The sequence below is a fragment of the Gallus gallus genome, chromosome Z (genome assembly GCF_016699485.2).
Source record: "Gallus gallus isolate bGalGal1 chromosome Z, bGalGal1.mat.broiler.GRCg7b, whole genome shotgun sequence".
In the NCBI taxonomy this organism is placed as follows: domain Eukaryota; kingdom Metazoa; phylum Chordata; class Aves; order Galliformes; family Phasianidae; genus Gallus; species Gallus gallus.
This window is the reverse complement of record NC_052572.1, coordinates 20,862,245-20,887,952: the sequence shown is the minus strand read 5'-3', so window position 1 is coordinate 20,887,952 and position 25,708 is coordinate 20,862,245. Positions and strand designations below refer to the sequence as shown.

The window sequence follows — 25,708 nt, the reverse complement described above, 5'->3', positions numbered from 1 at the left end:
TTCTGGTTACTGGGGCAAAACAGTGAAATCAGCAAGGCAGATTCTTCCATTTTTTTTCCTCAGAGGGTCATCCTGCAGAACACTCCAAAAACTTGAGTTCCTTACTCAAAAAACAAGGGCTTTTTGACCCTAACTTTGGTTTACATGTGCTGTTAACCCTAATGGTCCCATAAAAATGGGTCTTTCTCTCAGTGTTTGTGACTGGGTTGTATCCAACCTCAGCTGGTCCTCCTAAGGCAGGGTGGTCTACCTAGGAACAAAAAGGTGAAAGTTTCTAGAGTTTTCTCTCTCTTGGAGAGAGAAGAAGAAACTGTCATATATTTGTTTTCTCCTTATAATGGTTCTTTTTTCTTGCTTCTGACTGCTATATGTAACTCTAAATATAAAGTTGTTTGTACTGTAAGGAAATGCAGTGATGACTTCAGAATGACAAGTATGCTGAAAAATATTTTTTAAAGAATGACTAAGACTTATTTCATATGGTGAAATTTTTTCTTCATGCAGTAACTATGTTTAAACCTAGGAATTAAGTTTTTGCCTCAGTGGCTCCTTGGAGAAGAACTGACTTTCCATTCAACTGTTTATAATGTTGAAGAAAGAACAACTCTTTTCTACAGTAGGGATATATAATGTTTCCTTTAGCATGAATATAACTGGCATGATAATTCACAAGCAGACGGATTTTGTGAGTCCCTCATGAGATTTTATCTATTGTTAGATGTTTAAACATATTTTCATTTTATTAGGCATGCATCTATTTTACTTGAGAGATAAAACATTTGCATGACATATGGTTCAAAATTAATTTTTCTGCAATACTAACTGCTATCTCTGTGATCTTGCCATAATGTGTCTGCCGATTGTGTAGAGGAGAAAAAAACTTTCTGTAATTTACCCAGAGACTGTTTATTCAACAATATCCATGCTTTCTGTTTGATACCTTTTCAGATAGTTCTTGAATGAAGCAAATTCATCTTAATCTCTTCCTTAATCTATACACATAATGCATTTTCCTTCATAAAAACAACCATGAAGCAACAAGATAATATACAATTGCTTTCATCCACATGTTACAGGCTCTAACTAATCTAAAACCAGAGCCCTGAGCTTGAGACCTAGTCTCCTGGAAATACTGGATCAGTACTCCCATACCTGAGATTTCCACATACTTCTGCCTGAATATGAAACAACCAGGGTCCAAATACTGGGCACAGATACGTCCTGTTTTGGATTCCAGGGGAATGAAGTGCTGTCTTCAAGCAATTCACCTAATTTTTGTTTGTGAGCAATGGGCAAACGTAGCAAGAGACTACAGCTGTGTAATTTTGGAGTTGAGTTGAAATGCTTTGAGATAACATGGCCTCATTTGACTTTTGCCTCCCTGTAGACTAAGTTTGGCATGAGTGTTTTTTCACGTAAAGCAATAAATAAATAAATAAATAAAATCACATCTGTGAAATCCATGAAACAAGGCTGAATGCTTAAAATATGCTTTTCTCTTTGGTCTGTCTCTGATAGTGTTTGGTAGACTCTCTTCTCACATCCAAACAAACTGCAGTTTCATTTAGATAGCAAGAATAACTCTAACATCAACTAGGTGAAAATAATGTCAGATTAGGTAAAATAGAAGCAACAACTTTGGAAAAACTAGTATATAACGGTAGTGGTCATTTGTCTTTCTGACTCCCAGTGATTTACTCTAACAACTAGAAAACTTTTTTTTTTTTTTTAAGGTACAACATCAAAGTAGAAATAAGGTACAAGCAGACAGAGGAAATAAGTTAGCACAAGTTTCCAGCTAAAATAGACTGAGACTCTACATCATGTTTCTCGGAAGCGCTGCTCCCTTTGTAGCTCTTGAATGCGGCCCTGTTTGGCCAGACAAGTTCTAGACTCCCTTTGGTAGGAGAGGATTTGGTGGTGCACTCCAAACCATGGCTAATGCAGAACTACTTTCATTCAATTATGAAAAGAAGAACCTTTAACCTTACTCCTTAGACATGAAAAGAGGTACTGTGCTGTGGATCTTACTCTGGAGGGTTTCAGCCTTGCTTGTCATGTTAAGATCTCACTTCAGAAAAATGAGTCCCATGTGGATGAATCCTCAACTGTTGTTTGACCAGCTGTTTCTTATCATCCCAGGAACAAAAATTTGGAGATCTAAGGCACTAACTACTCCTATAATACGTATGTCTGTTTTGATTACTTAATGCCCAGTGAAAGAGCTGTTGAAGAAATCCAGCAGTATTCATTTAATCATATATTAGCTTACTTGGGTCCAAGGAAAGCAGAAGATCTGTCCAAGAGGTGTCTGGTCTAAGAATGGACAAAACTTTGAGCATGTGATGGAATAGATCTACAGAAGACATCAGTAGCAGAGCACTAAGAACTGAATTGATACCAACAAGTAACCACATTCTAGCATCAACATATCCTGGGAGAAAACTGTTGGTCATTTTTACTCCTATACATTCTAACTGACTGTTTTCCTAATTTCCAGAATTATGGCACTACATGGAAACACTACAGCTCTAAACTATACTGCTTTATCAGAGGGAACAAGAAAAGGCAATTCCTTCTCAGATCAACAGACGTTTAAAGAAAAAATATATTTTTCCTTGAATTCATTTGAATATCATTTCCCAATCACAAAAATATGTTCTTTGATCTTGAGAAGAAAGCCAGTTGAACTGTCTAAAGTCACTGATGAGCAGAGCGAGCCAAGGCACAAGAATTAAGGGTTAGGTGCTTTAGACTGCACTATACAGAACCAACACATTTGTACCTTCTTATTCACAACAGTTGAAACAGAAAATGCATCCTGATTACATGTCCGGTATTTTACAAGAGAGACAAGAGATTAACAAATGCATCCTGATTACACAACCGGTATTTTACAAGAGAGACAAGAGATTAACCCTCAGTCTGATCACTAACAGGTTGTTTTCTCACACAGTGTTGAGGTCTTCTTAGAGAATATCATATTATCTTCCCCTAAGTCCAAATGGCTTTCACAAATGTAGAATACTGTTTTATATTCACAGTCACCACTAAGTATTTCACACACTTAAGCACCTCCCTTATCTTCCTTCTCTGTAGCATGTGGGCTTCCTCTCAGTGGCAGTGCACTTGACTGAAGTGTAAAGAAGCACACAGAAATTGGTCTAAAAACAGTCTACAGAGGTGTTCCACTTCCGTAGTGCAGACATGGCAGATCAGTTATCAAATGATAGATGGGAGCAGTAGCTCCTGACAATTTAATTAATTGCCTTTTCGCTTCACTTTCATTGCCTTCTTTCCTTGGTAAGAAGAATTACAGCTTTTCCATTGAGGACACTTAGGAAGTTACATTGTGAATATCATTGTGTTCAGATGATGCATTTTTTCATGTCAGCATAAAGAAGAATCCTCTATAGACTTCCTGTTCTTAGAAGGAGCTTTGCCCCCTCCATGACATAAAATGACTGACAAAGTTTGGTAGTGCTTACCTCTATCATATCATCTGTTTAGATCCAGGGCTGGCTTTTAATTCAGTTTCACACATCCAGCCAGACACTTTAAAGAACTTGAGGCTTGGAAAATGCACAGTCTCATGGTTTGCAGCTTGAGTTTATATTGCTATTGCTAGTGACACATCTGGGGAAAAGAAATGGCTGTGACTGACTGACTTAATCAGACTCTAAGCCTCAGCTGTGTGTTAGCTTGGCTCATGCTGCTGGATTTAGTGAACTATGAAAGACTTTTTGTCTTACACTGACTATATCGTGTTAAGGATAAATTGCATTTCAGCAAATATCTTCCAACAGTACATTTTTTTCATTTCATATTATCCTTCCTAACATGATGAAATTGCATTTAGATTTGATAGCATGAATTTACTTTGACTGCAAATTCTCCTGCTAGTGTGTGGTAACAGGGTTTTGCAGGCAGCTGAAAAGTAATGCAGGCTGAATTGTTGACTTGCCTCATGTGATGTGCTGATGAGCAATCTAACAAGTGTGGCTGAGTCAAAACCATAGGTAGAAAGCATACTGGTGAATGAGACTAAAATTCATAATCATTGCAACTAATTCAGTGAGAGATGTTGGACAAACCTTTGAACTAAGTTCTATAGGTATACTTGCTGGTATCCCATCTATTCTGACCCAAAATCATGCTTACTGGTTATACAACTGTTGTTTGGAAAGCCCAGTAAAAAGGGGCAGCTATATGTAAACACAGTGAACTAAGCACAGCACCAAGAAAGCATGGTAAGAGAAGTTTCAGGAGTATGCGTGTCTTACAAAGCCTCACTCTGTTGAAACTTTGTTCAGTCAAGTTTAATCTTTGCACAATATCATCATTTTTCCATTATTAGGGTTGTTGCCTACCTTCTCTGCTCCTAATGTTGCCTGTTTATTTGAGGTGTACATTACTCACAAGTCTGAGAATAAATTCCACCTTAGGTAGCTACTGAATTCAGATGTATTCCTCCATTGCACAGACTTATTTCTGGTTAAATTCAGGAATTCCAAAAATAATAGCAGGGAGGAAAACTCAAAAGCTCACTGCTTTTGTGGTTTTTTTTTTCTGAGGCCTGTTTTAGACCATATTTCCAACGATCAGGCTGTGCTCTTTAGTTCTGTGCTACATACATATGCTGCATGTGCTACAAAAGATGTTTTTTTTAGCTTCTCCATATAGCCTATTAAACAGTAGTTGGAATACTTCCATCCCTAAAGAGAAACCTTTGGCATAAATAATATTGTCATTTGGATAGGCTAGACATACTTGAGCAAAGTGACCTTGTAAAAATATTGTCTGAGGTATGACTGAGCCTTAATTATATGACAGTGAGGCACTATATTCTTGTCCCTCTGGAATATGAGGTCTCATCTCAGACCAGCTGAAATTAGACATTAAAACAGCAACGAGCATCAGAGTTAGAGGTTAAAATAAATTTATTTATTTTTTAGCTACAGATGTTTATGTAAATTCCTTGTTTGGCAAAGCCAAACATTGCTTACTGTGGTTTTTCTGCCTGATGATTTTTGTCTTCACAAAATAATATAAAGTACTGGAAAGAGACTTTTCTGATTTCATTATGAATATAACTAAGTCTGGCATGGTTGGGCCAGAAAACTATTTTTCTGTGTCTCTGTCTCAGTCACTGGCATAGGTTGATGGTTAGAATAGATAATTTCTGTGGTCTCTCCAACCTTAATGATTCTGTGATTCTTGAACTCTCTCAAATATTTTTTCCTGTGACAATCATTATCATTAGGACAACAGCTTACAATGTGTTAAAACATGCAGATTTCTGTTTTTCCTCAAGACTTAATATCTTAAAATCTGTATTCCTCGGTCTGTAAGGCAGAGACAGATATGATAGCTAAACATGCTATCAACTGGCTCCTGACCTGAATCACTGTTCACATTTTCATGCTTACTGTTTCATGTCACATAACCCATTCCAGACCATGACAACAAATGGGACCAAACCATGTTCCATCAGTTGAAATAATTCTTGTGGTTTATGTGTACACTTTTTGCCTTGTATATCCTGTAAATGTAAGGGCAAGCATAGTATAGCTGTAATGGCAATCATATAAAAAATATACAATCACTGCATGTACAGCCACTGGAATGACTACACATTCTCTGTATGCCATAACTTTAGAGAATAGTGCACAGTACCTAATAATATAGATCATAGAGGCCATTCAAACAGTGAAAAAAAATGCAAAAAAAAGAAAAAAAAAGAAAAAATGGGAAAAATACAAGTTTGCTTGTGAATGTCTCTCTCTCACTGCTTGTCAAGAATGTGGACACAGTACAGGCAGGTGAAAGAAGTTTGAGTGCAATGTTCTGTTAAAATTCTATTGATTCAAAAGTTACTTCTGAAGAAGAGTGCATGATATCTCAGAGCCAGTTTTTCTGTTGCAAATAGCTGCTGCATGGTCTTCCAGACTCTGCTCAATATAAAAAGCCTCAGCTTTGGATGCTTCATTACTGCCAAAACGTAGCTGCCAAAATTAAAGGGCTGCTCTCTAACTGTGCCCTTTTACTCTTATGAACAAATAATAAAGTGGAGCAAGTTAGAACTCAAATAACCTTATGGATATTGGACAGAATTTTCGAATTTGTGGCTCCTATTTACTGAGGAATCTGAATGTCGTTCCTTGTAATGTTCTATAGTCAATGAATTGAAGAAACTAAAAATAGGGCCTGTTGTAAAAGTTCTTTATATTATAAGTTCTTTTCCATGTGGTCTTCTACGTCAAGAATGCTAGATTTTCCCTCTAACTTCCACATACCTCAAAATTCTTCATTATAGCTTCAGAGTACACAACTTTTTTTCTACTGTACTGAGGTCTAAGAACAGTATTTCTGGGGGGAAGTTATGTACTTTGTGTAGTCTCCACTCTACAAATGTCTGCAAATGCGGAGTTATTAAGGTAGGCAATGTGATCTTTTTTTCAGTGGTACTTTGTAAGCAGAAGCTAACCATCAACCTAACTATCAACCAAATATTTATATTTAAAAAATTGAAAAAGATAGGTCCGAGTTCTTTTTCCCCAAAAATTCTCTCTCTGAATTTTTTACAGCTTTGGAGGGGCACCAGATACCAGCAGTTCACAGTTAGTTAGAAGATTCTCATTCTGAGATCACATTTCTTGTGTATCTGAACCATATACTATACGAAGTGGTATCAGTTCAGTGTAACAGTCTGATGTAGTAGAAATGTCTAGCAGCTTCCAGCTTTCATCATTGATGTATGACTTAAAGGATATGATCCAGAGTAGTGGGGAAAACATTTTTGGCACGATGCTGTTTCATTTTGTATTTCAGGAACGAAAAAGAAAAGGGAGATACACAGGGAAAGTGTTTTAAACATAATGAAGTTAAATTTTCAATCGTAAGTCTACTCACTGAAGCTTTGGATTTGTTTTGCATTTGTATGATGTACAGAAACTATATATAGATAGCATTAATTAAGCACATCATCATAAAATAAAATTGGGCCTCAGTTGAAGTGTGCTATTTGTGAAGGTTGTACAGATTGTCCGACTCTGTATCAGGACGCCAAGCACACAGAGATGTTGTCCAAGACAATGTGCCTAGCTATAAATGTAGCAATCCATTCTGGAAGGGGGAGGAGAAGAGTACGGAATCCTTTCTTTGGCCCATTAGTATGTATGGCTGACAGGGAAGAAATGGTGAAGAGACAACATGGTGATGAAATCTCGGGGAAGAAAAAAGCAATCGAATCCTCAACATCATCTCTGAGAAGCTCGTAAGAATGACCTGCAAAAGAGTCCTACATTTGCAGCTGCCTTTTAAAAAGAAACACCTGACCTGCAGCTTATAAACAAAGCTGGTGTAATGAGGGAAGGTCTGAGTATATGTAAGAACACATGGAAACCCCCATCTGTGATTGATAGATACCGAAGTGACAGGAGAGAAGCGCTGATGAGAAAAACAAATATTAATTTCTCAGAAAAGTGAGCAGGACTGGCATCTGACCAGGTTAATGGAGCAGGAAAACCATTGTATGGTGACTTACATCTTGAGAACTTCTTGTACTGAGGGAACAGGAATGTGCTATCAAACGACAACACATTCCCAAAAGTGGAATAAGAAGTAATGGGTACAAGCAGCTCTCACCAAGGGACGTAAGGCCCAAGATGCCATCTGAGATGGAAAAACAATTAGTTGTCAAGTTTAAGCCCTGTTAATGAGGCTAGTGGAGAAGGAGGCAGAAGGAGCAGAAACAGCACTGGGTTAAGGTGGTTCCTCCTGCTCGCTCTGAATACACTGTGTGTGTGCTGGCAGCAGTGAGCAGGCTGCATACTGAACGTCCAGGCAGTGATGCACGGCTGTCATCAGTGCCGCCAGGCCTCCCTAGGTACTTCAGTGCCATCTCTTGCTAACAGTCCTTCTAGTTGTGGTCAGCTTCTCGTGTTTAACTGGCAATGTTTGGTAGATATTCCCAGTGGATCTGTCTTCTGTGTTGGGAAAAAAAATGCCAAGAGACGTGGTGTCTATTTTCCATTTACATCCTCTGTTCTATATATACACCAGCATTAAATTTTAAGTGCAGCCACAATCTCATCAGCTCATGTTCTTTTACAGTGAAAGATGTTAGCAAATATCTGCATCTTTTACTGAGAATACATATCTCACAGCCCCACTTGCCTGTCGTCATTTAAATAACGACAGATGCTGATCTGCCAGGATGAGGCAGAGTCTGGAGCCACCCGCTCTGTCTGAGGCAGGTTTTTATGTTGCCAGAGCATAACTCTGTCTCCTGCAAGCTCGAGTTCCTCTAGACAAGAGCAGACAATGGCAGTGTGTAGTTATTTTAACTCGTACAGTTTAGTCACCCATTTACTGCAGAAAGCAAACAATAAGGGAACAACCTCTTCTCAAAGCTGCTCATGTTGCAAGCCAGCAAGCATTGCTCAGGAAAATCTATGTAACATGATGCTGCAGACCCTGCCAGCATCTCTCCTGTCCTGCCCTGTCCTGTCCTCTCTTCTTGTGAAGAGAGATTCCACTGTAGGATTTCTGTCACTTTTAGAATTAGCTAATCTAACTCCTAACTACTTTAAGTGAATTTAGAATACCTGAAATTACTTAATGTGTATGCTGTATTACTTACCCTATTGCTTTCTGGGCTGCAACAAAAAACAAGCAACAAGTTGGTAGTTTTTTTGTTTGCATTTAATTTACTCTTTTAATCTGTACACCTTGGGGTACATAAGGATGGTGTCTAGCAAATCTGCAAGAGGAGGAGGATAGATACTGATGACACTGCCTCTGTATGTACAGCTGCGACTGAAAAGACATTCAGAATGGATGACAGAAGATCCTTTGAGATCTCAGAGATCCAAAACACGGTAACATTTTCTATAATAAATCTTTATTGTCATCTACTGTCATGGAGTGCATTACATATCAGTCTGCTAAAAATGATGCAAGAAACTGGCCTAAGTGACTTAGAAACAAATCTGCCTTCCATTGGCAAGGTTACTGAGGGGCTGCTCAAAGTAGATTACATACCTGCTATTTCTATTTTGCTCCAAATATTCTGTAGCACCTATGTTGGCTATATCATGCAGTACAGTGTCATGACAAGCTAGAAGAGCTTTGCTTGTAGGTGTCATACTAGTTTCAAAGGCTACCAATCCTATTCATAAAAGAAAACATAATCACTAATGCTGCCTCCTTTGTTGAACAGAACTAGGTTCAGCTTTTTTTTTTTTTTTTAATGTACTTTTCCATTCATAAACAGAAGAAAATGCACGGATTTTAATCTCTATCCTTACACTAGTTTAGTACACAGCAAAATGCCAACTTCCAGGAAAGTTAGTCCCATTCACCAAAAACAAAGGCACTGTCATTCAAAAAAGTTTTCCTCTTTTGCATCTAAATCCATGTGTCTAACCTGCTAGTTCTGTGCTTTTGTTGCTCTTTTTCTATGTTTTACTAGAAAGTATATATTAAAAAGGTCTTGTTACATACGCTAGCTATATTATATGTTTTATATGTGGCACAAGACAATTCCTCTTCACTCAGTGAGACCCAGGCAAGCCTTGGGGTTTGACACCCATGACGGATAGCCAGTCACAGTGCAAACTGCATGCTAGCTTACTACTGTGAACCTGCGTTTAATGCAGTAAATGTCTATCATTATTCCTTAAGCGATATTCACTAGACATAGGAAAGACTGCTGCTTGGGTATAAATTTCCTTTCTCTGGGGAAGGCCTTTGTGCTCTCCCAGAACAAAGTGTAGCTGAGTAACGTCTAAAATCAGCTTTAAAAGGGAACGTGTGGTTTCAGTTGTAGTATTCATTACGTAAGATGAATTATCTACAAAAAAATATGTATACTACTTTTCAATGCAGTCTTCACCTGTCAAAAAGATATCAGCATAGAGTCACTTTCTTGTTCTTGAGGTGCTACCACAGATCACCCTTTCAGACCACTGCCTGCTTGAGTAGAGCTCAAAACCCTGAGTTAAGCTTTTCTCCCTATGCTTTCCTAGTGCTTAAGAATGTGAATCAAGTACAGCACAAACAGACCTACTGCAGGAGTTGGCAAAAAATAAAAAAAAATTAAAAATCAGCTAAAAGGGCTGTTAGTCAACTTGCTCATTCACTCCCTCATGCATCCTATTTTTGCTTACAGGAAAACTATGTAATTAGACGCTTTTCTATTACAAGGCCAGTAGTTGTCTCCTGGAACTGATGCTGAAGTCTCTTTCTAGATGTAGTCTCACTTTCCCTGCCCTGACCCCTTCTCCCAGCATGCATGCTTTCACCCACACCCTCCCTGTCTTCCACCCACCCCATCAGAATCAGGATTTTATACACTCATTTCCTATAATAACTATATTAAAACTTGTGTTTTTTTCTACAAGCAAAGCAACCAATAGAGTTAAGAGCACACAGTGCAAGATGTTCATGTAAGATGCTCGAAGCCTGATAGGAAATGGCCTAGTGATGAATAATTTTGACTTACTGGGCTGTGAATGGCTATGTTTAAGTATGTAACCCCTCTTAACTTCTTTACACCATGGTGCAGTATAGTTCACTTAGCCTAAGAGGAGGATAATGACAGCTTTATACAGGATCTCATGTCACACCTCCAAGTTTTCTTTTTATCTCCAAGATTACACTGCACATTAAAGCAATACCGTGCATTAATCTGACCTCTGGCATTTGGGCCATACTAACCCACCAGTGCAGGTTTATGTACCTCACACCTCAGACCCTATCAAGAAATTTGGCAGTGGCAGCTTGATAAGGACGCCATACTTTACTGAATGTGTTCTAAAAACAACATCTGCAAAACACTTCTCTGGGACACACTATTTAATGACCTTCCTCACGTGTGCCCCTCATCTTTAACTATTACCCATGTGGGTTCTCCAAGCTTCTGCAGCATCAGAAAGTGCTGTAAAGAAGCTGCAGTGAGAATTCTTAAGTTTATGCAAAAATGCCAGCACCTGGAGGAAGGAGGGGGAAATCTGTGGAAAGACTATGACTTTCTGGAAACCTTAGGAACTGTTTATTTTAAGATGGTAAAATAATTCTTCTAAGATGGGTTACATTTCTACTAAGACGGATCACATTTTTCATTTCAGTACTGGACTAATTAACAGATCAACCTGAATTACCAGCTACTTTAAAGTGAAAATTCTAGCAATGGGAGGTTTCTGGTATTGCAGCAGTTTAAGCAATAATTTAACGCATTCAAATTCTCTTTTTATTAATGTGACACTGGTAGTGAAATAACACTCCCCAGATTTCTTAACCCAAGCTGGGATATGTATTGGCATGTATGTATTGGAATACGTATTTCAAAAGGAGGAAAAATTAACCATTTCCTCAAATTAACCTTAGTTTGTTTCAAGAAAGTTGTGGCCATTCTGAACAACCTTAATTCAATGACAGAGTGGCTCAGGAAGTCAGCGGTTACTGCTGTAACGTTTATACACCTTCTCAAAAACCAATAATAATAATTATACTTTTGGAGTGGTGTTTCTATTTTCTAATTCTATCCTTACTGAGAAAAAATAATCTCGTTTTTTATGTTGAAAACTTTTTAATTATGATGGTGACTATTGTAATTAAAGTACAGACCAAAGTAAAGTCAGTTGTTTTATTAAATACACACAAAGCTTTACAGAACTTGGATAATGAATGCACTGAGAGCGGTTTAATGCACAACTTAAGAAACAAACGGTAGTCCGGATTCAAAACCATACAGTAGGGTCCTGAGAGATTCCTTTTTACACTTGTCCAGTGATATTTTTAGGATCTACAGCTTACAAAAGAGCCAGTGCTTTATTGTAGTCACTTTTCAAGGCAGCTCTGGCTAGCATTACATTCATTTTATCTCCTTTCCTTTTTTTCTCTCATTATCTTCTTGCTTTCTTCTCTTCTCCTCTTAGTTACAGGATTCCGTGGATCATAGATCTCAAAAGTGTCTTCATCCTGCATGCTTGCATCTTTCACCTTTCTGCTCCTATCTTCAAACTGAAGTACATGTGACATCCTACAAAACAAATAAAACATGGCTCAAATACAGTGACAGAATAATAAGTTATGATTTCTAATTATGGCAAGCATGGCAAAATTGTAGCACCATGCACAGTAGAGCAAAGACCTAAGCTTTGTTATTTTTTTTTTCCTTTTCTTATTAAACTTTGGTATAACAGGATAATCACTTCTATGAAAGCCGCTTTTATGAAAACACATATTCACAAATACCAGCTGGAGTTTGCTCTGCTGGATTTTATTTCAAAAATTGAGCTCTCTTGTCTTGTCTTTTTCTACTTAATGTATCTTCCCAAATGTACTGAATAATTTTCCCAGGAACAGGGAGTGTTTCTTGAGAAACTTTTCCTATTAGTCACTTTGGACTTCCTTTCACAGTTATAGTTATGCAGAAGGAGAGAAGAGCTTGCATGGAAAACTAAGTAGGTAATGCTTGAATTACTACTCTTCCACCTTAAACTGGTTCAGATCATACTTTTTAATCATTTCAATACTAAACTAACGTTTTTTTCAACCCAAAGTTTCTTCTACTGTTGATTAGAAATCTTCTCCATTAGGTATTTTCCCTTTTCAGCAAATTCCCATTCCAGTCTGACTGATTATACTGCCATAATCTAGTCAAAAATTTCTTGTTAGTTGTATCCAGCACCAGGAAAGTCTTAAGCTGATCAACTGTGGCCTTATTAGAAGAAATCTGCAAGTTTTAGCTTGGACTAAACACAAAGAGATAAATTATTTGCTCTATCTAAAGAAAAAGGGTTGAGGGAAAAGAGAAGAAAAATACTACAGATGCTTACAATTTGACTGATTGTAAATCTATTGGTCTTTACTGACAACCTTCTTATTTTTGTGTATTGCAGAATGTAGTTTTAAGTACCAAAACTTGCCTACAGGATTAATGCTTTTCACCACAGCAGTAATATTTTAAATGAAAAACCCACATGACTATTTAACAAGACTGTTGAATATAAAGTCATAGTAACACTGATACTTATGGACCAAAGGCAGCAGAATTAGAAAAAAAAACACTGAAAACTAAATTAATGATTTTTCAGTGCATAGAGATGTGACCAAGCAAAAAGCTCAATTAAGTCTGGACTCTGTTTTAATCAATTGTAAAAATTTCTTTAACTTCAATGGGACAACTTAAAATAACAAGAGTGATATTAAACTGAATAAGAGCCTATTTGTCTTTACAGTCTTAGATATTGGTAAAGTCTTTGTGAAATAGGAAGTCCATGAAAAACAAGTCAGAATCAGAATGAGAGCTCTTTTGCTGATGAAATACTGCTTTATCACATGTAAGAGATCCTGAATAAAGCAGGTTTTTCAAAGAGCTCTAGTGCAGATCTCCACATGTAAAGGTGTAAAGCATCAGGTCAGTAGATGTAGATTACAATATTGTACTATAAAAGAAATCAGACAAAATTCAAAGCAATAGACTATATGGGTTGGAATGCTTTTGAAAAATCTTAGATTCAGTAATTGAGATTTTTCAACACAATCTACTATTGACATGTGGGTTTCTTACATTTTTCACTGAACAGTACTGAAAGCAGGGATACGTATTACCATGTCCTCTGAAAATACTTTGTAAGAGTTGTTTCCAGTTTATTCAGTAGTTTATAAACCTCATAGACTAATAAAAAAATACTATTTTCTTAGTCATATCTACAATTCACAGTAACATAACGTAGCATCAGAGTGACTCATCACTGTGCACTTGTAGTTTAATTATAAAAACACTGTATCACTGTGGATAGACTGAAGTAAATTATTTTAGTTAACATGCTTCTTACACTTGTCATATTCTTTTCAACATATTAAAGATGAGCATCAGAATATATAAACGTATTTTAAAACATATACCAAATCACACTATCCTGGACTAAGTTAAAATACAGACCCAGAGAGGTGGTGTCATTCCTCAGTAAGTGGTTTTAGAGGATGCTAAATGAATGTGTATAGTGCACTCTCACTTAACCATTTTATCAGCTGGAGTTTCAAACTATGACATAGCATACTTGTAGAATACTACTCATAGGAATTAAATCTCTCTCTCTCTCTCATTCTTGGGTCTTACTATAGAAATAAGATGCAGCAGATACAGACCATACAGCATTTAAATTGTTTCCAAGAGCTGAAAGAAGTCACCCTCTGACTTCTATTCATAATTCTCCACTGAGGTGCTCCCAGTTGTGATTAAAAATAAGCTAATATTAAGAATTACTTTGAAACTCACTGAAGGAGTTTCAGATGCAGCATCACATAAGTAAAGCAAAATATACAAAAGATTGCAGTGAAGATTTTCAAAAATACTGCCCTGGTGTGAACTTCAGCTTATTTTTGCAAGACACACATCTTCACAGGTATACCTTTTCTGCACCAATATAAATGCTAAATCAGACTTCATACTACTGAAAGAATAATAATTTGTTTCTTTTTCTTTTTTTTCAAGAACACGGAAAGTATCTAGTCATTATTTTGAAATTAATACATTTAGAGTAGTCTTACACTAGCAACTCCAGCATGCCTGCACTTGCATAACTTTCCAAATGCAGAGACTGGGCTACAATTCTACAAATGCATGTGGCCTAAGAGTTATTCTTCTTCCGTCTATAGCTCTCTTCCCTTCCTCATGCTCCTGAGTTCAACAGAGAGCTGTCTGCCCCCTTGTGCTTTGCACTCACTGTGATGAAATCACTAGCTTCATCTCTTCATCTATGGACTTCCATAATCTACCACTCAACTTGTGCTTATCACCAACTGCTGACAGTTCATCTTATGCTATGTAAGATACACAGATTTAAAATACTTTTTTTCTTCAAAATTAAAGGATGAAAGATGTCATTTCTTCTACATTAAACTCAAAACCCAAACTTCTGCAATGCAGGGTGTTTTTGTCGTTCCCCCAACCCTCCCCACCTCAAAAATAGCTTGAATTAAATAGCTTGCCAAAAACTGATGATTCTGGGCTAAGAGTACCTCAGAGGCAGCACATTGGAGCTGGCTATCTTACCATGGATTTAGTGCTGGATTGTTTGAGTACTGATTTATTCCATGGACTGGGGCAGCATCTGTGCTTTTAGCTCCACCTATTTCCTACAGCGTTAAAAAATGACATTCGGTACTCAGTTCTTTTGTGCATTCCAGAAATGAAATATCTTGATACATTAGACTGAAATACCCAAGCACATTTTAACTTGTGTCACAGACAACACAGTATTTCCAACGGTAAGCAGATACACCTCTGGTACAGTGGTATTCTTGGATGATTCATCCAATAGTTGGCAAACAAGACTCCACAGTCAACAGCAGAGTATCTCTTCAATGTCCTTAAACTGCAGTAACTAACGCAATACCTTAGTGATCAGTTTGATTGCTTTCTAGGAGGTAACAAGTGGGAGAATGTTGGCTGCAACACTAAAAAAAAATCACTACAGCAGACTTCAAGAACTGTTGCGTTACGATTAATCTGTGTGTTCAATAGCCAAAGCTGCATTTGCCAACTGGGCAGCCAAGGCCAGACCCCGCCTACATGGTGCTCTCCAGGCAGACTCAACCAGCTTATCTGGGTGACAAACCGTGTTCTATTGAACTACTGCAGTGCGAAGGTACTTGTAAGAAAAGATAGGATATACAGTAATTCCTGTAATTTTGGGATGTGTGAGCCATGCACTGGATCTGAAGCATGTGCCAGCTGCTGACAGCTGGCAGTCATTTTAAGAGTAGCATAAGCAAAAATCAGGTATCATATCAGCTCTAGGCTTTCCCGAACTGCCCTTTGGGAGAAACCAACGTGGCAACCAGTGAGTTTAATTATTTTCAGTATCAGTGATAACAAGGAAGCAGTGAAAATGCTTTTGCACTAGTGATGAAGCTCTAAACTCCATGTACAACACAATGCACAAATCAGTCATTTTTATACTAACTGAGTGGAAGTGCAAAACTGCATTGTCTAATTTCACACTTGTTTATCAATCTGACACAGCTGTTGACTGTTACCAGCCCACCTGTTGCTCATTCAACCCTCCTTGTCCAAGTTACTATATGTGCCATGCCCTCCAGCACCTCAGTAACTTCCGTAGAGTGCCTGGGACATAAGTTTATACTAACCTATGTCAGTGTTTTAAACAGCTAAACTTTGCAGTAAATCATTAACAGGCGTGGACAAATTCTGCCAACTCTGCTATGAGGGCAGCAACTTTTGGCAGAGAGGCATTAACATCTCAAGCAGTTATAGTCAGGACTCATTTGGAGGTGCCTGCAAAAAGCATGGCAGCTGGTGACAGATCTTTTGTTTCTGCAATCAGCAGGCACTGAGGAATAAGAAATGTACAGCTCTTCACTCTCCAGATGCAGAACAATATGCTACTTAAAATGCTACTACTTCCAGTATGTCTAAACTGGAACACTGAACATGGGCAAAAATTACATACTTCTTCTAAATGCAGATAAAATGAATTAAACAACTAATTACATTTCTATACAATTACAATACCAAAATTCTGTAAGTTATTCCCACATTTTAATATTGGTTCATTCCATCAGATGTTTAAAATGGATGAAGTAATAGTAAATATCTTGCATTTTGCAGGCTGTCTATAGTAAGAGAGAAAGTAGAGACCACTATGGACCTGATGGAGACCTAGTGACTCCAAATGTGTAATGATACAAGTACAGTCTGGGACACGTCAGACAGAAGCTTTCTTAAATATGATCACAGAATGCTGGGTGGCATCTGCTCCTCTGATCTCCTGTTTTCTGCTGACAACAAACCTATATACTGTCTCAGGGGAAGAAAAGGAAAGAAGAGGATAAGCAGTTATTCAAGTGTTAACAAAATCAGGTATTGTCCCTGGGAGAGGTGGGCTCCTTAAGTAACTCATGAGTGCTGCAGTTCTAAGAAGAGACAGTGTGGAGGTGGCTGGCTCCTGCTGGAGCCTGAAAGGAGTGGCACACCCAGTGTCATCTTAGCTCCCAAGTGGGGGTGTTGGAAACAATCACAGATGGTTAGCTTTTAGTTGAAAGGAATGTTCTGTTAGGATAAACTTCTTAGCCAGATGTCTCAAATCTTTAATATAAGTAATTTTATCACTACAGACTGTAACATCCAGTCCCACCATTTTTGCATTCAACATCACTTGCAAGTAACGTGCTACCTACTTTTGTCAATCATGACAAATGTTACGTATACTGAAGGAAAAAAAAGCAGTAATCAAGTATCACTGCTTCCCTTACATTATATTCTATTTGCAATGCAGATTTTTCCTGCAACGACTGTAAACGTGTTTGTTAAATCATGAACATGGATGTAGGAATGTTACAACGCTTCCCTCCTATCACCCTCATGATATATAGGCAGTGGACAGATGCGTAGTTCATGTGAACAGATGAGAAAACAGATTAGTGAATCCACAGATCAAAGCAAATGAGATCTCGTTCCCAAGGAAATAGCATGTTAGTTGTTCTGGAAGAATGAGCTCACTGGCACTCTCTTCACTTCCAGCAGAGAAGCGGGTGGCACAGGAAGAGGAGAAACAGTTCAGAAACAGAGAGACAAAAAGAAAAATAAATTGAGGAAGGTAAAGAATAACAAAAGGAAAAGAATGAGAAACAGAGAAAAAGAGACTGACCAAAATGTAAATAAAATGAAAAAAAAATCAATTTACAATTGAAAACAAGCAAAAAATGTAAACCAAAGCAAGAGAACAAGAGTAAGAACGAGACAAAAAATGTCAAAACCATAAAACAATGAGAATTTTAAAAGAGGAAATAATGATAAAATCTGAACTTGTTTCCACTTTTTTTTTTTTTCAGAACTGAGATACTACAATCAAAACAAGCTTCTTGGCTCAGCCCGCTGTCACCACTTCTTGCACAACAGTGTCCAAGAACTTTGCAGATAATTTTGTAAATGCAATACAGCAGGACAGAGAAAATGAGTCTGATGAAACGTGCAACCACCATTATTTTCATTAAGCAACACAACTCCTGCAGGGAAGGTCTTCATTTCAATCTGCCCTATCTCACCATCGACCTTTGTTATTTTACTATATGAGATAAACCGTCATCACTCTTCATGTAAAGGAATCCCGTAATGCAAATTCCTCTCTCTCAGCTAGCATGAAAATAATTTTTTTCTCAAGTATTAGATGTAGGTTCTCATTCTTAAAGCAGTTGAGTGTTAATAGCATTAAGTACTGCCATAGACTCAGCTTCAAAAACAGATCCATCTCTTTCATTCTCAGTGTTTCACGCATCTACCATGAAAAGAGATGTGCATAGCCAACAAGCTTCCATAAGAATGTTCTGTCTCATTAGTTCATAGCATCTGTGCTAGGCTAAATTATCTATGAATGCTCCTACCATTCTGCAGTACTTGGTATTTAAGCCTTCCACTGTATCATACATTGCTCCAGTTTGGGCTTAGTTTACCAAACCAGTCTGATTTCATATCAAAAAAGCTTATTATGCCAAATAATAATATTCTCTGGTCATCAGGATTCTGCTGTGATTGCTATCGCTGTAAGATTTCACTCCTCCTTTTTTCACTGCTCAGTTCCTCTCTGAACATTTCCTTTCCTGAATAATCAGATCACTTGTCCCTTAAGTTTTTTGTGCTTTAGTACAATCTTGTTTCTCAAATTAAAAAAACAAAACAACTACAAAAGAAAACCAAAAAATCCAACTTGCTGTTTGAAAGAGAAGTAAGATTTGCTTTTCAGATCCAGTCGAATCCAAATCCACTGAGGTTAATAATAGAAAGAATACTTAGGAAAGTATTCAGAAAACTGTTGCTGAAACACAAATATTTGCCATACTCAAGTAAGTTTTCTGAGTATTTAATTCTATATCAAGGTAAGAATGTTTCAGTCAATTTGTTTTAGTTTATGAATATGGTACAGAGCACAGTTTTTGACTGAAATATAAGAATGAATACAATACTCTTTTTTCACTGTGGCTGTAAATGTCATCCACAATCTCCACCCTCCAAGCACTCTTAGAGATTAATTTGAAAGGAGTATTTTCTGACTTTCAGATCAATGGAGTATTATCAGTCTCCACTCATTCAGATATTAACAATGGAGGCGACATACTATTGCTGCTATTACACAGAGCAAGAACCTCCTCAATTCTCACCAAGGAAAACTGATTATAAATAAATAAAAAAATTCTAAGTCAGACTGTACTCTTCTGTTAGGTTAACTGCATAGAATAATCAGAAGGGAACATTTGCAGATATTTCTAACATGCCGTTTTCTTGAGATATTCTGTTCAAATGCTATTTACTGACTTTTGTTCCAAAATATCGTGAAAATAATAAAAAAGCAATATTTTTACTAAGTGTAACAAAAAAAAACTTCAGTATTTCCAAAGCTTCTAACAATTTTAATAAATTTCAGTATAATATACCTTTTCATTGCTCAAAATGTTGCTAAGCATTTTTTCTTTAGAAAAAGGATTTAATTTTAAGTAAAATTCCAAGGTAAGATCAACTTAACAATGAAAAAGATTATCCAATTCTAAAGATAATGAAATCACTGGGTGAAAATTTGGGCTTTCTTTAAATGCCATAGTTAGAAATATTTAAACATTAAACATATTTAATTTTTTCTACAATAAAAAAACCCAACAGCACACCACCACAGTTATTCCATTGTTATGTTCTATCTGTTCAGTCACATCTGAAGGGTATATTTACAGTATATCTTTATCCCCTTCAGAAAAATGTTAAGTAGCCTGATGAAAGAAGTTGGGTGCTTTAAATAGACGATTGCTCCTGGTAGAGTAGGCTGGTATGGAAGACTGTAATGCAAATTCCAGATGTTGTTCCAGACAGTGTACCAGTACAGAAAAACTTTACATAGCATTTACTATGAGGACATAAGAACAGCCATACCGGAATAAACCAATGATCCATCCAGTCTAGTATCCTGTCTCTGGCATGGACTTCTACAATATCTGATGGTCTAGAAGTCAGCAAATTGCCTCCCCAGGTTAACACAATCAGGGAATATTCTATCACCAGAGCACAGAGTAGGAGGGAGGGGAAAGAGAGTGTTTCTAACATAAGAATACTGGATTTTCATAACTTAGTATTCAACATTTTCTGGATGTGCTCCCTCCTCTTTTGTCATTCCCTCTTCCCATTCTGAATGCATCCAAATCCGTATGATTTAATCATGTCACTGAAACAGATGAAGTTGGGGTGCTTAAAAAGGTGTGTAAGTACTCAGGAAGCTTAAGCTAAGCTATTCAAGATTTAGAAGATTATTTCTTCATTCTTCACTAGATTTGTTGGCAGTAAATAAAATGTAACGTTTCCAGATAGTAACTGAAATACTAGATATCCCTTGAGTAAAGCATGGATCATCTCTGAATTTAAGTCAAACAGTAGTTGATTCCAGGCCCGGATGCCTAGTCCAAATAAACTTAGACATGGAGGAATTAACAAAAAATAAACAAACAAAAAACCCACCCCAAATGCCCTGAGTTTCTCAGGCATGCCAAAGAGCTAGAAGCAATAAATACATAAATTCATCAGAAGAAAAATTTGTTAATACAATATTATTGACTGTTCAGCAGTGAGCTAGCAGCTAACATTTATATATCAAGGTCTGACCACATTCTAGTGGTAAAAGGGTGAAGGTGGATATAAAATTGGAAAGATTTATAGCAGAAGGATTTTTTTTCCATTCTTCCTTTAAAATGCTAAAACCCAAACAAACACTTGTATTTTGCCAAACAGAAAAGAAACCCCTCTTTCCAATGTGTTTCTAATACAGACCTCTGGCATGCATTTATTCTTTGTAACAATCAAGTAAGTATTTTGTCTTTTTTTTTAACTAAATGTAGTTGAGTAAATCAATGGCCTTAGCAGGAGAGCCCTAATATAGAGCCAGTTTTTCCAGACTAGTGGAGGAACATTGGCTCAAATCTGGATGGGAGGAGGGGAGCAAACATGGCTTTAATCCATCTTTGTGCCTCACTGGCATAAATTACAGCAGCACTTTTTCTTTCATTCCCCAAGCTAGCATCGGCATGTGAAATTGACTGCTGCTTAGTTTTCAGGAGCTTACTGTGTTTGTCACAGCTAAGCTTCTACAGCTGAATCTGCAGAGACTGCTGCTGATCTTGAGGAAACCATATTTCATAGTCATTGATCTAAGGTATTATGGCAAAGAAAGAGACGGCATTCTAGAAAATATATACAAAAAGGTTAAGTTTGTGAAAGAAATACAACCATTTTTTAGGTGTTTATCCAGAAGGATTTCACAATGCAAAGTTTAAGAGCAGATGTTGTATAAAGTAAGAAATCTTGGAAATAAAACGTGGAAGACATTAACAGATTTATGTGTAGTAAATATTAACAGTGTGCATCACTGATTTATTTCTTAATATAAATGAAGTCCTGTAATATAAAAGCTGATTGGCTGAGTTCAACATTTTACCGGTTCCAAAATCGCTATTTCAATGAAAGAACAAAAAGTAACAAAATCAAATCAATTTGAGTCTACACTGTACAGTAGGCACACAGTAACTTTTTTTTGTGTGTGTCTGTCAGACACAAAATATCTTACTAGAAGAGTATGAAATAAATAAAATTCTATATTCCCACTCTTGATTGCACCAGATTTCTCTTTGACATCAATGTTAAATATTACGAGTCAAACTTTTCCCTATATTATAAACAAGACCATTTTAAAAGACAGTAAATGGCATAACTACTGATGTTGGATAGAAAATACTGCATGTACAGATTTATTTTTTGTGTGTGCTGGATTAAAATCTAACAGTGTCTACAAACTGGGTAAAACATTACACAGTTAAATTGCAATGAATGTCCTAGCAGAAGGAGGTTAGCATTACCACACAATGCTCTCAAAATATTTAACTAGCCTCAGTGGTAGTTTTTTGAAATTCAGGGTTGGGAATTGATTACAGGATATGACATATAGAAAACAGCCTGCACTTTAAATGATTAGCACTGAACTTCACTGAGCTTTTTGTCCACAGAACAAGTTAAATTACTAAAATAGACCCATGCCTTTTATTGTTGGCTGTAACAACGTGATCAGATTTATGTGTAGCATTTGATTTGCACTGTATTAAAGGATTCCTAACAGCCATAAGGTTTTAAACAGTCCGTTAAAGGGAGAAATTCTATTAAATTCTTATAGATGAAGTTTGTCACAAATAACTGGTAACAGTCATGTGAGCATCAGTAATTTTTTAAAATCAGTAATGCACTTTTGTTTGAGATGGAAGAACTTCCCTCACATAATTTTCACAATATCCTTTTCACTGTAATTTGAAAAGGTATTTTCAGGCATTAACTTATTCACTTTGATTTACAAATAGTCCTATTTTTCCTATTCCTCAAATTAAGTAACATCTAGAATAATGATTATATATATTTAGATCAAGCAAAGCTCAGACTCAGCAAAGGTAACTAACCATAAAAGAATTTTAAACCGAAAAATCATGTGAAAACCATAATCTCATTTCAAATACTCCTCTTGCACATTCTTTCTTGTCCCACAGTATATCTGAAAGCTGAACGGATTTGTTATTTCATATCAAAGGAAGACAGTAAGTTTCAGAGTCTAGACATCCTCCCAGAAATACTTAAGCTGACTGTCTCATTTACATTTATTGCTTCTAGTTACGGCTATAAAAGTATTCCATGGGGAAAGAAAAAGCCAAACTCCCTGAAAGATCAAGAAGCTTTGTAGTTCACATCCAGCACCTCAGATTTCACCCAGGAAATACTGCAGTGCTTTGGTCATGAAGCAGTGGCACCAATATTGTTGTAAGATAAACTATGTAGCATGCTGAAAGTCACTCGCAAATTCTAAATGGCTGGAGAGCACATTGCTTAGAGCAGATAGAGACTACTGATCTCAAATCAGAAGAAATTTTCAACGTGTAGCTGTGTGCATAATGAAGGAAGAATTACTGGTCTCTATTGTAAAACCAAATGCAACAATAATGTAAAACCACACTTAACAGCACTGTGGAAACTAGATTCAAGTAAGAATGGAATAGTGCCTCAATGCAATGTTCAGCATATACCAATACCTTCTGGTGCTCTTTCAGCATTTGCTGCCTGTTAGCTAATATGCACTTTAACTATGAACTTCAGTTGCTTAGGATTGAACGGATGGGCATATACTTTCAATATAAATATACAAAAAACCCCACGGTTTTGCTAGTCTATGTTGGTTTCAGGCCTTACAAGGTACTGTAATCTTGATTGATTTAGAGTGTGATGTATTTCTTTTACAGTTGTACGGAATGCTGCTCCTTGTGAGTTTCAGGTTACTTGATCCTGACAACTAAGCTTTATATTCAAGTATGCTGCTGGAGCTTGACTGTAAAACTTCTTGTGCATTTTGTCTGACAATTCACAATCAAGGAGGACCCTCTATAATAACACGGTAAGCCCACCTGGAGATCAGGTGAACTTAAAGAAGGAAAATGGTTTGCTGTTTTCTATAGAAAGTTCCATCAAGTCAAGAACTGTCAGGATTGTAAAACTCTCACGAGAACATAAATACCTGACTATGCCAATAAATATATCAGCTTCAGCAAGTCTACATGTGATTCCAAATATCTGAGTGAGAACAGTGGAAGATACTCCAGAATTCTGATTACAGGTATAACAAATGGATTTTTGAAGTAGAGAATTTGTAACTTAGAAAAACAACAGTAGTTCTTCTGGAAAAGTGCAGATTAAAAGAAATATTACATATACATATATGTGTTTCGTAAGGATATAAAGCTGGTGAAAGTTCAGCTAGAAAGGCTGGTATTTATGAGTAGACAGCTATAGATTAATGTCATAGAATCATAGAATCATAGAATCGCTAAGGTTGGAAAAGACCCACAGGATCATCCAGTCCAACCATCCGCCCTTCATCAATGGTTCTCGCTAAACCATGTCCCTCAACACAACATCCAAATGCTCTTTAAACACTACCAGGCTCGGTGACTCCACTACCTCTCTGGGCAGCCCATTCCAGTGCCTGATCACCCTTTCAGAGAAGTAGTATTTCCTAACGTCCAGCCTGAACCTTCCCTGACGCAGCTTGAAGCCATTCCCTCTCGTTCTATCACTAGTCACCCGGGAGTCAAGAGTGAAAAAACAAATTTGGTGGGTTTGTTTAGTTGGAAGAATATATGTACATAATGCATGCGCAGTATAAACTTATTGAAGAAGGGTTTTGAAAATTTATTGGAGTATTTAGAATTTACATAATTTTAACAAGCTAGTAATAATATGAAAAATGGAGCACAATTCAGAAATACGAAGTTTAATGGCTGAATTTCAGTGAACAACATAGATACAGGACAGAGACAGGTTAGGCAACCATCCAGTAGAAAAGAGTTTGCGGCTTAGAATGGATTGGAAACCAGGCATGAAAGAAACAATGACAAATAAAGTAATCCTTCCACTCAGCGCTAACAAAGTGCTGTATCTAGTCATGAACCACTCAGAAATCTCAGGAAGAATGACCACAAATTGAGAAAGAATAATCTCTGTGGAGAAGCTAAAAATCTTTTTGTTCAGATGAAAGAAATGCAATTATGATTATTTTCATATGTGTTAAAAGACAGCTTCAAAAAGAGAAAGTGAACTCTTTTGCAAAGTCCATTGTGGATTGGATATAAAATATTTGGTATCATATAGAATCATAGACTTTTGAGTTGGAAGGGACTGTAAATGTATGTCCAGTGCAACTCCCATGCAATGAACAGGGACAGCTACAGCTACATCATGTTGCTCCGAGGCCTGTCCAGCCTGACCTTGAATGCCTCCATAGATGAGGCTTCTACAGCCTCTCTGGGCAACCTCCTCCAGTGCCTCACCACCCTTACTGTAAAAAACGTCTTCCTTATACCCAATCTAAATTTCCTCTCTTTATTTTGAAACCATTTCCCCTTGTCCTGTCACAACACACTCTGCTGAAGAGTCTGTCCCCTTCTCTCTTACAACCCCACTTTAGACACTGAAAGGCCGCTCTCGGGTCTCCTCAGGGACTTCTCCAGGCTGAACAGACCCAGCTCTCTCAGCCCGTCCTCAGAGGGGAGATGTCTTCCATCCCTTGCATCATTTTTGTGGCCTTCCTCTGGGCGCACACTAAATGGTCTATGTCTCTCATGTACTGAGGACTCCACATCTGGACACAGTACTAAAGCTGAGGTCTCACATGCATAAAGTAGAGGGAAAGGAGCACCTCCCTTGATCTGCTGACCACACATCTTTTGATGTAGTCCAGATCCAGCTGACGTTCTGGGATGTGAGGGCTCATTGCTGGCTCATGTCCAGGTTCCCATTCACTAGTACCCAGAAGTTGTTCCTGGCAGAGCTGTGTTCCCTCCTTTCATCCCCCATCTTGTACTGATAGGAGGGGTTGTCATGACTCAGGTGCAAGACCTTGCACTGGGATTTAATTAATCTCATGAGGTTCACCTGAGCTTGAGCCTGTCTGGGTCTCTCTGAATGGCATTCTGTCCCTTGGGTGCGTCAACTGTACCACACAGCTTGGTGTCATCTGCAAACTTACTGAGGGTTCACTTAATCCCACTGTCAATGTCACTGATGTACATGTTAAAAAGCACTGGTCCTAGTACTGACCCCTGAAGGACACCA

At 37.4% G+C, this 25,708-nt stretch overlaps 1 protein-coding gene and 1 long non-coding RNA gene across 2 annotated transcripts in view; one reads left to right on the top strand and one right to left on the bottom strand.

Annotated features, from left to right (window-relative positions):
• Positions 1-18,193, top strand: part of LOC124417502 — a 36,114-nt gene extending 17,921 nt beyond the window's left edge. Inside the window, exons 2-3 of the long non-coding RNA XR_006932388.1 lie at positions 16,646-16,897; positions 17,869-18,193. This is a non-coding gene — a long non-coding RNA (uncharacterized LOC124417502). The remainder of the gene's footprint in view (positions 1-16,645; positions 16,898-17,868) is intronic.
• CWC27 (CWC27 spliceosome associated protein homolog) overlaps positions 11,637-25,708 on the bottom strand; it is a 113,013-nt gene continuing 98,941 nt past the window's right edge. Inside the window, exon 14 of the mRNA XM_424748.8 lies at positions 11,637-12,046. Within this exon, the coding sequence (XP_424748.2) occupies positions 11,884-12,046 (163 nt within the window). The 3' untranslated portion in view covers positions 11,637-11,883. The remainder of the gene's footprint in view (positions 12,047-25,708) is intronic.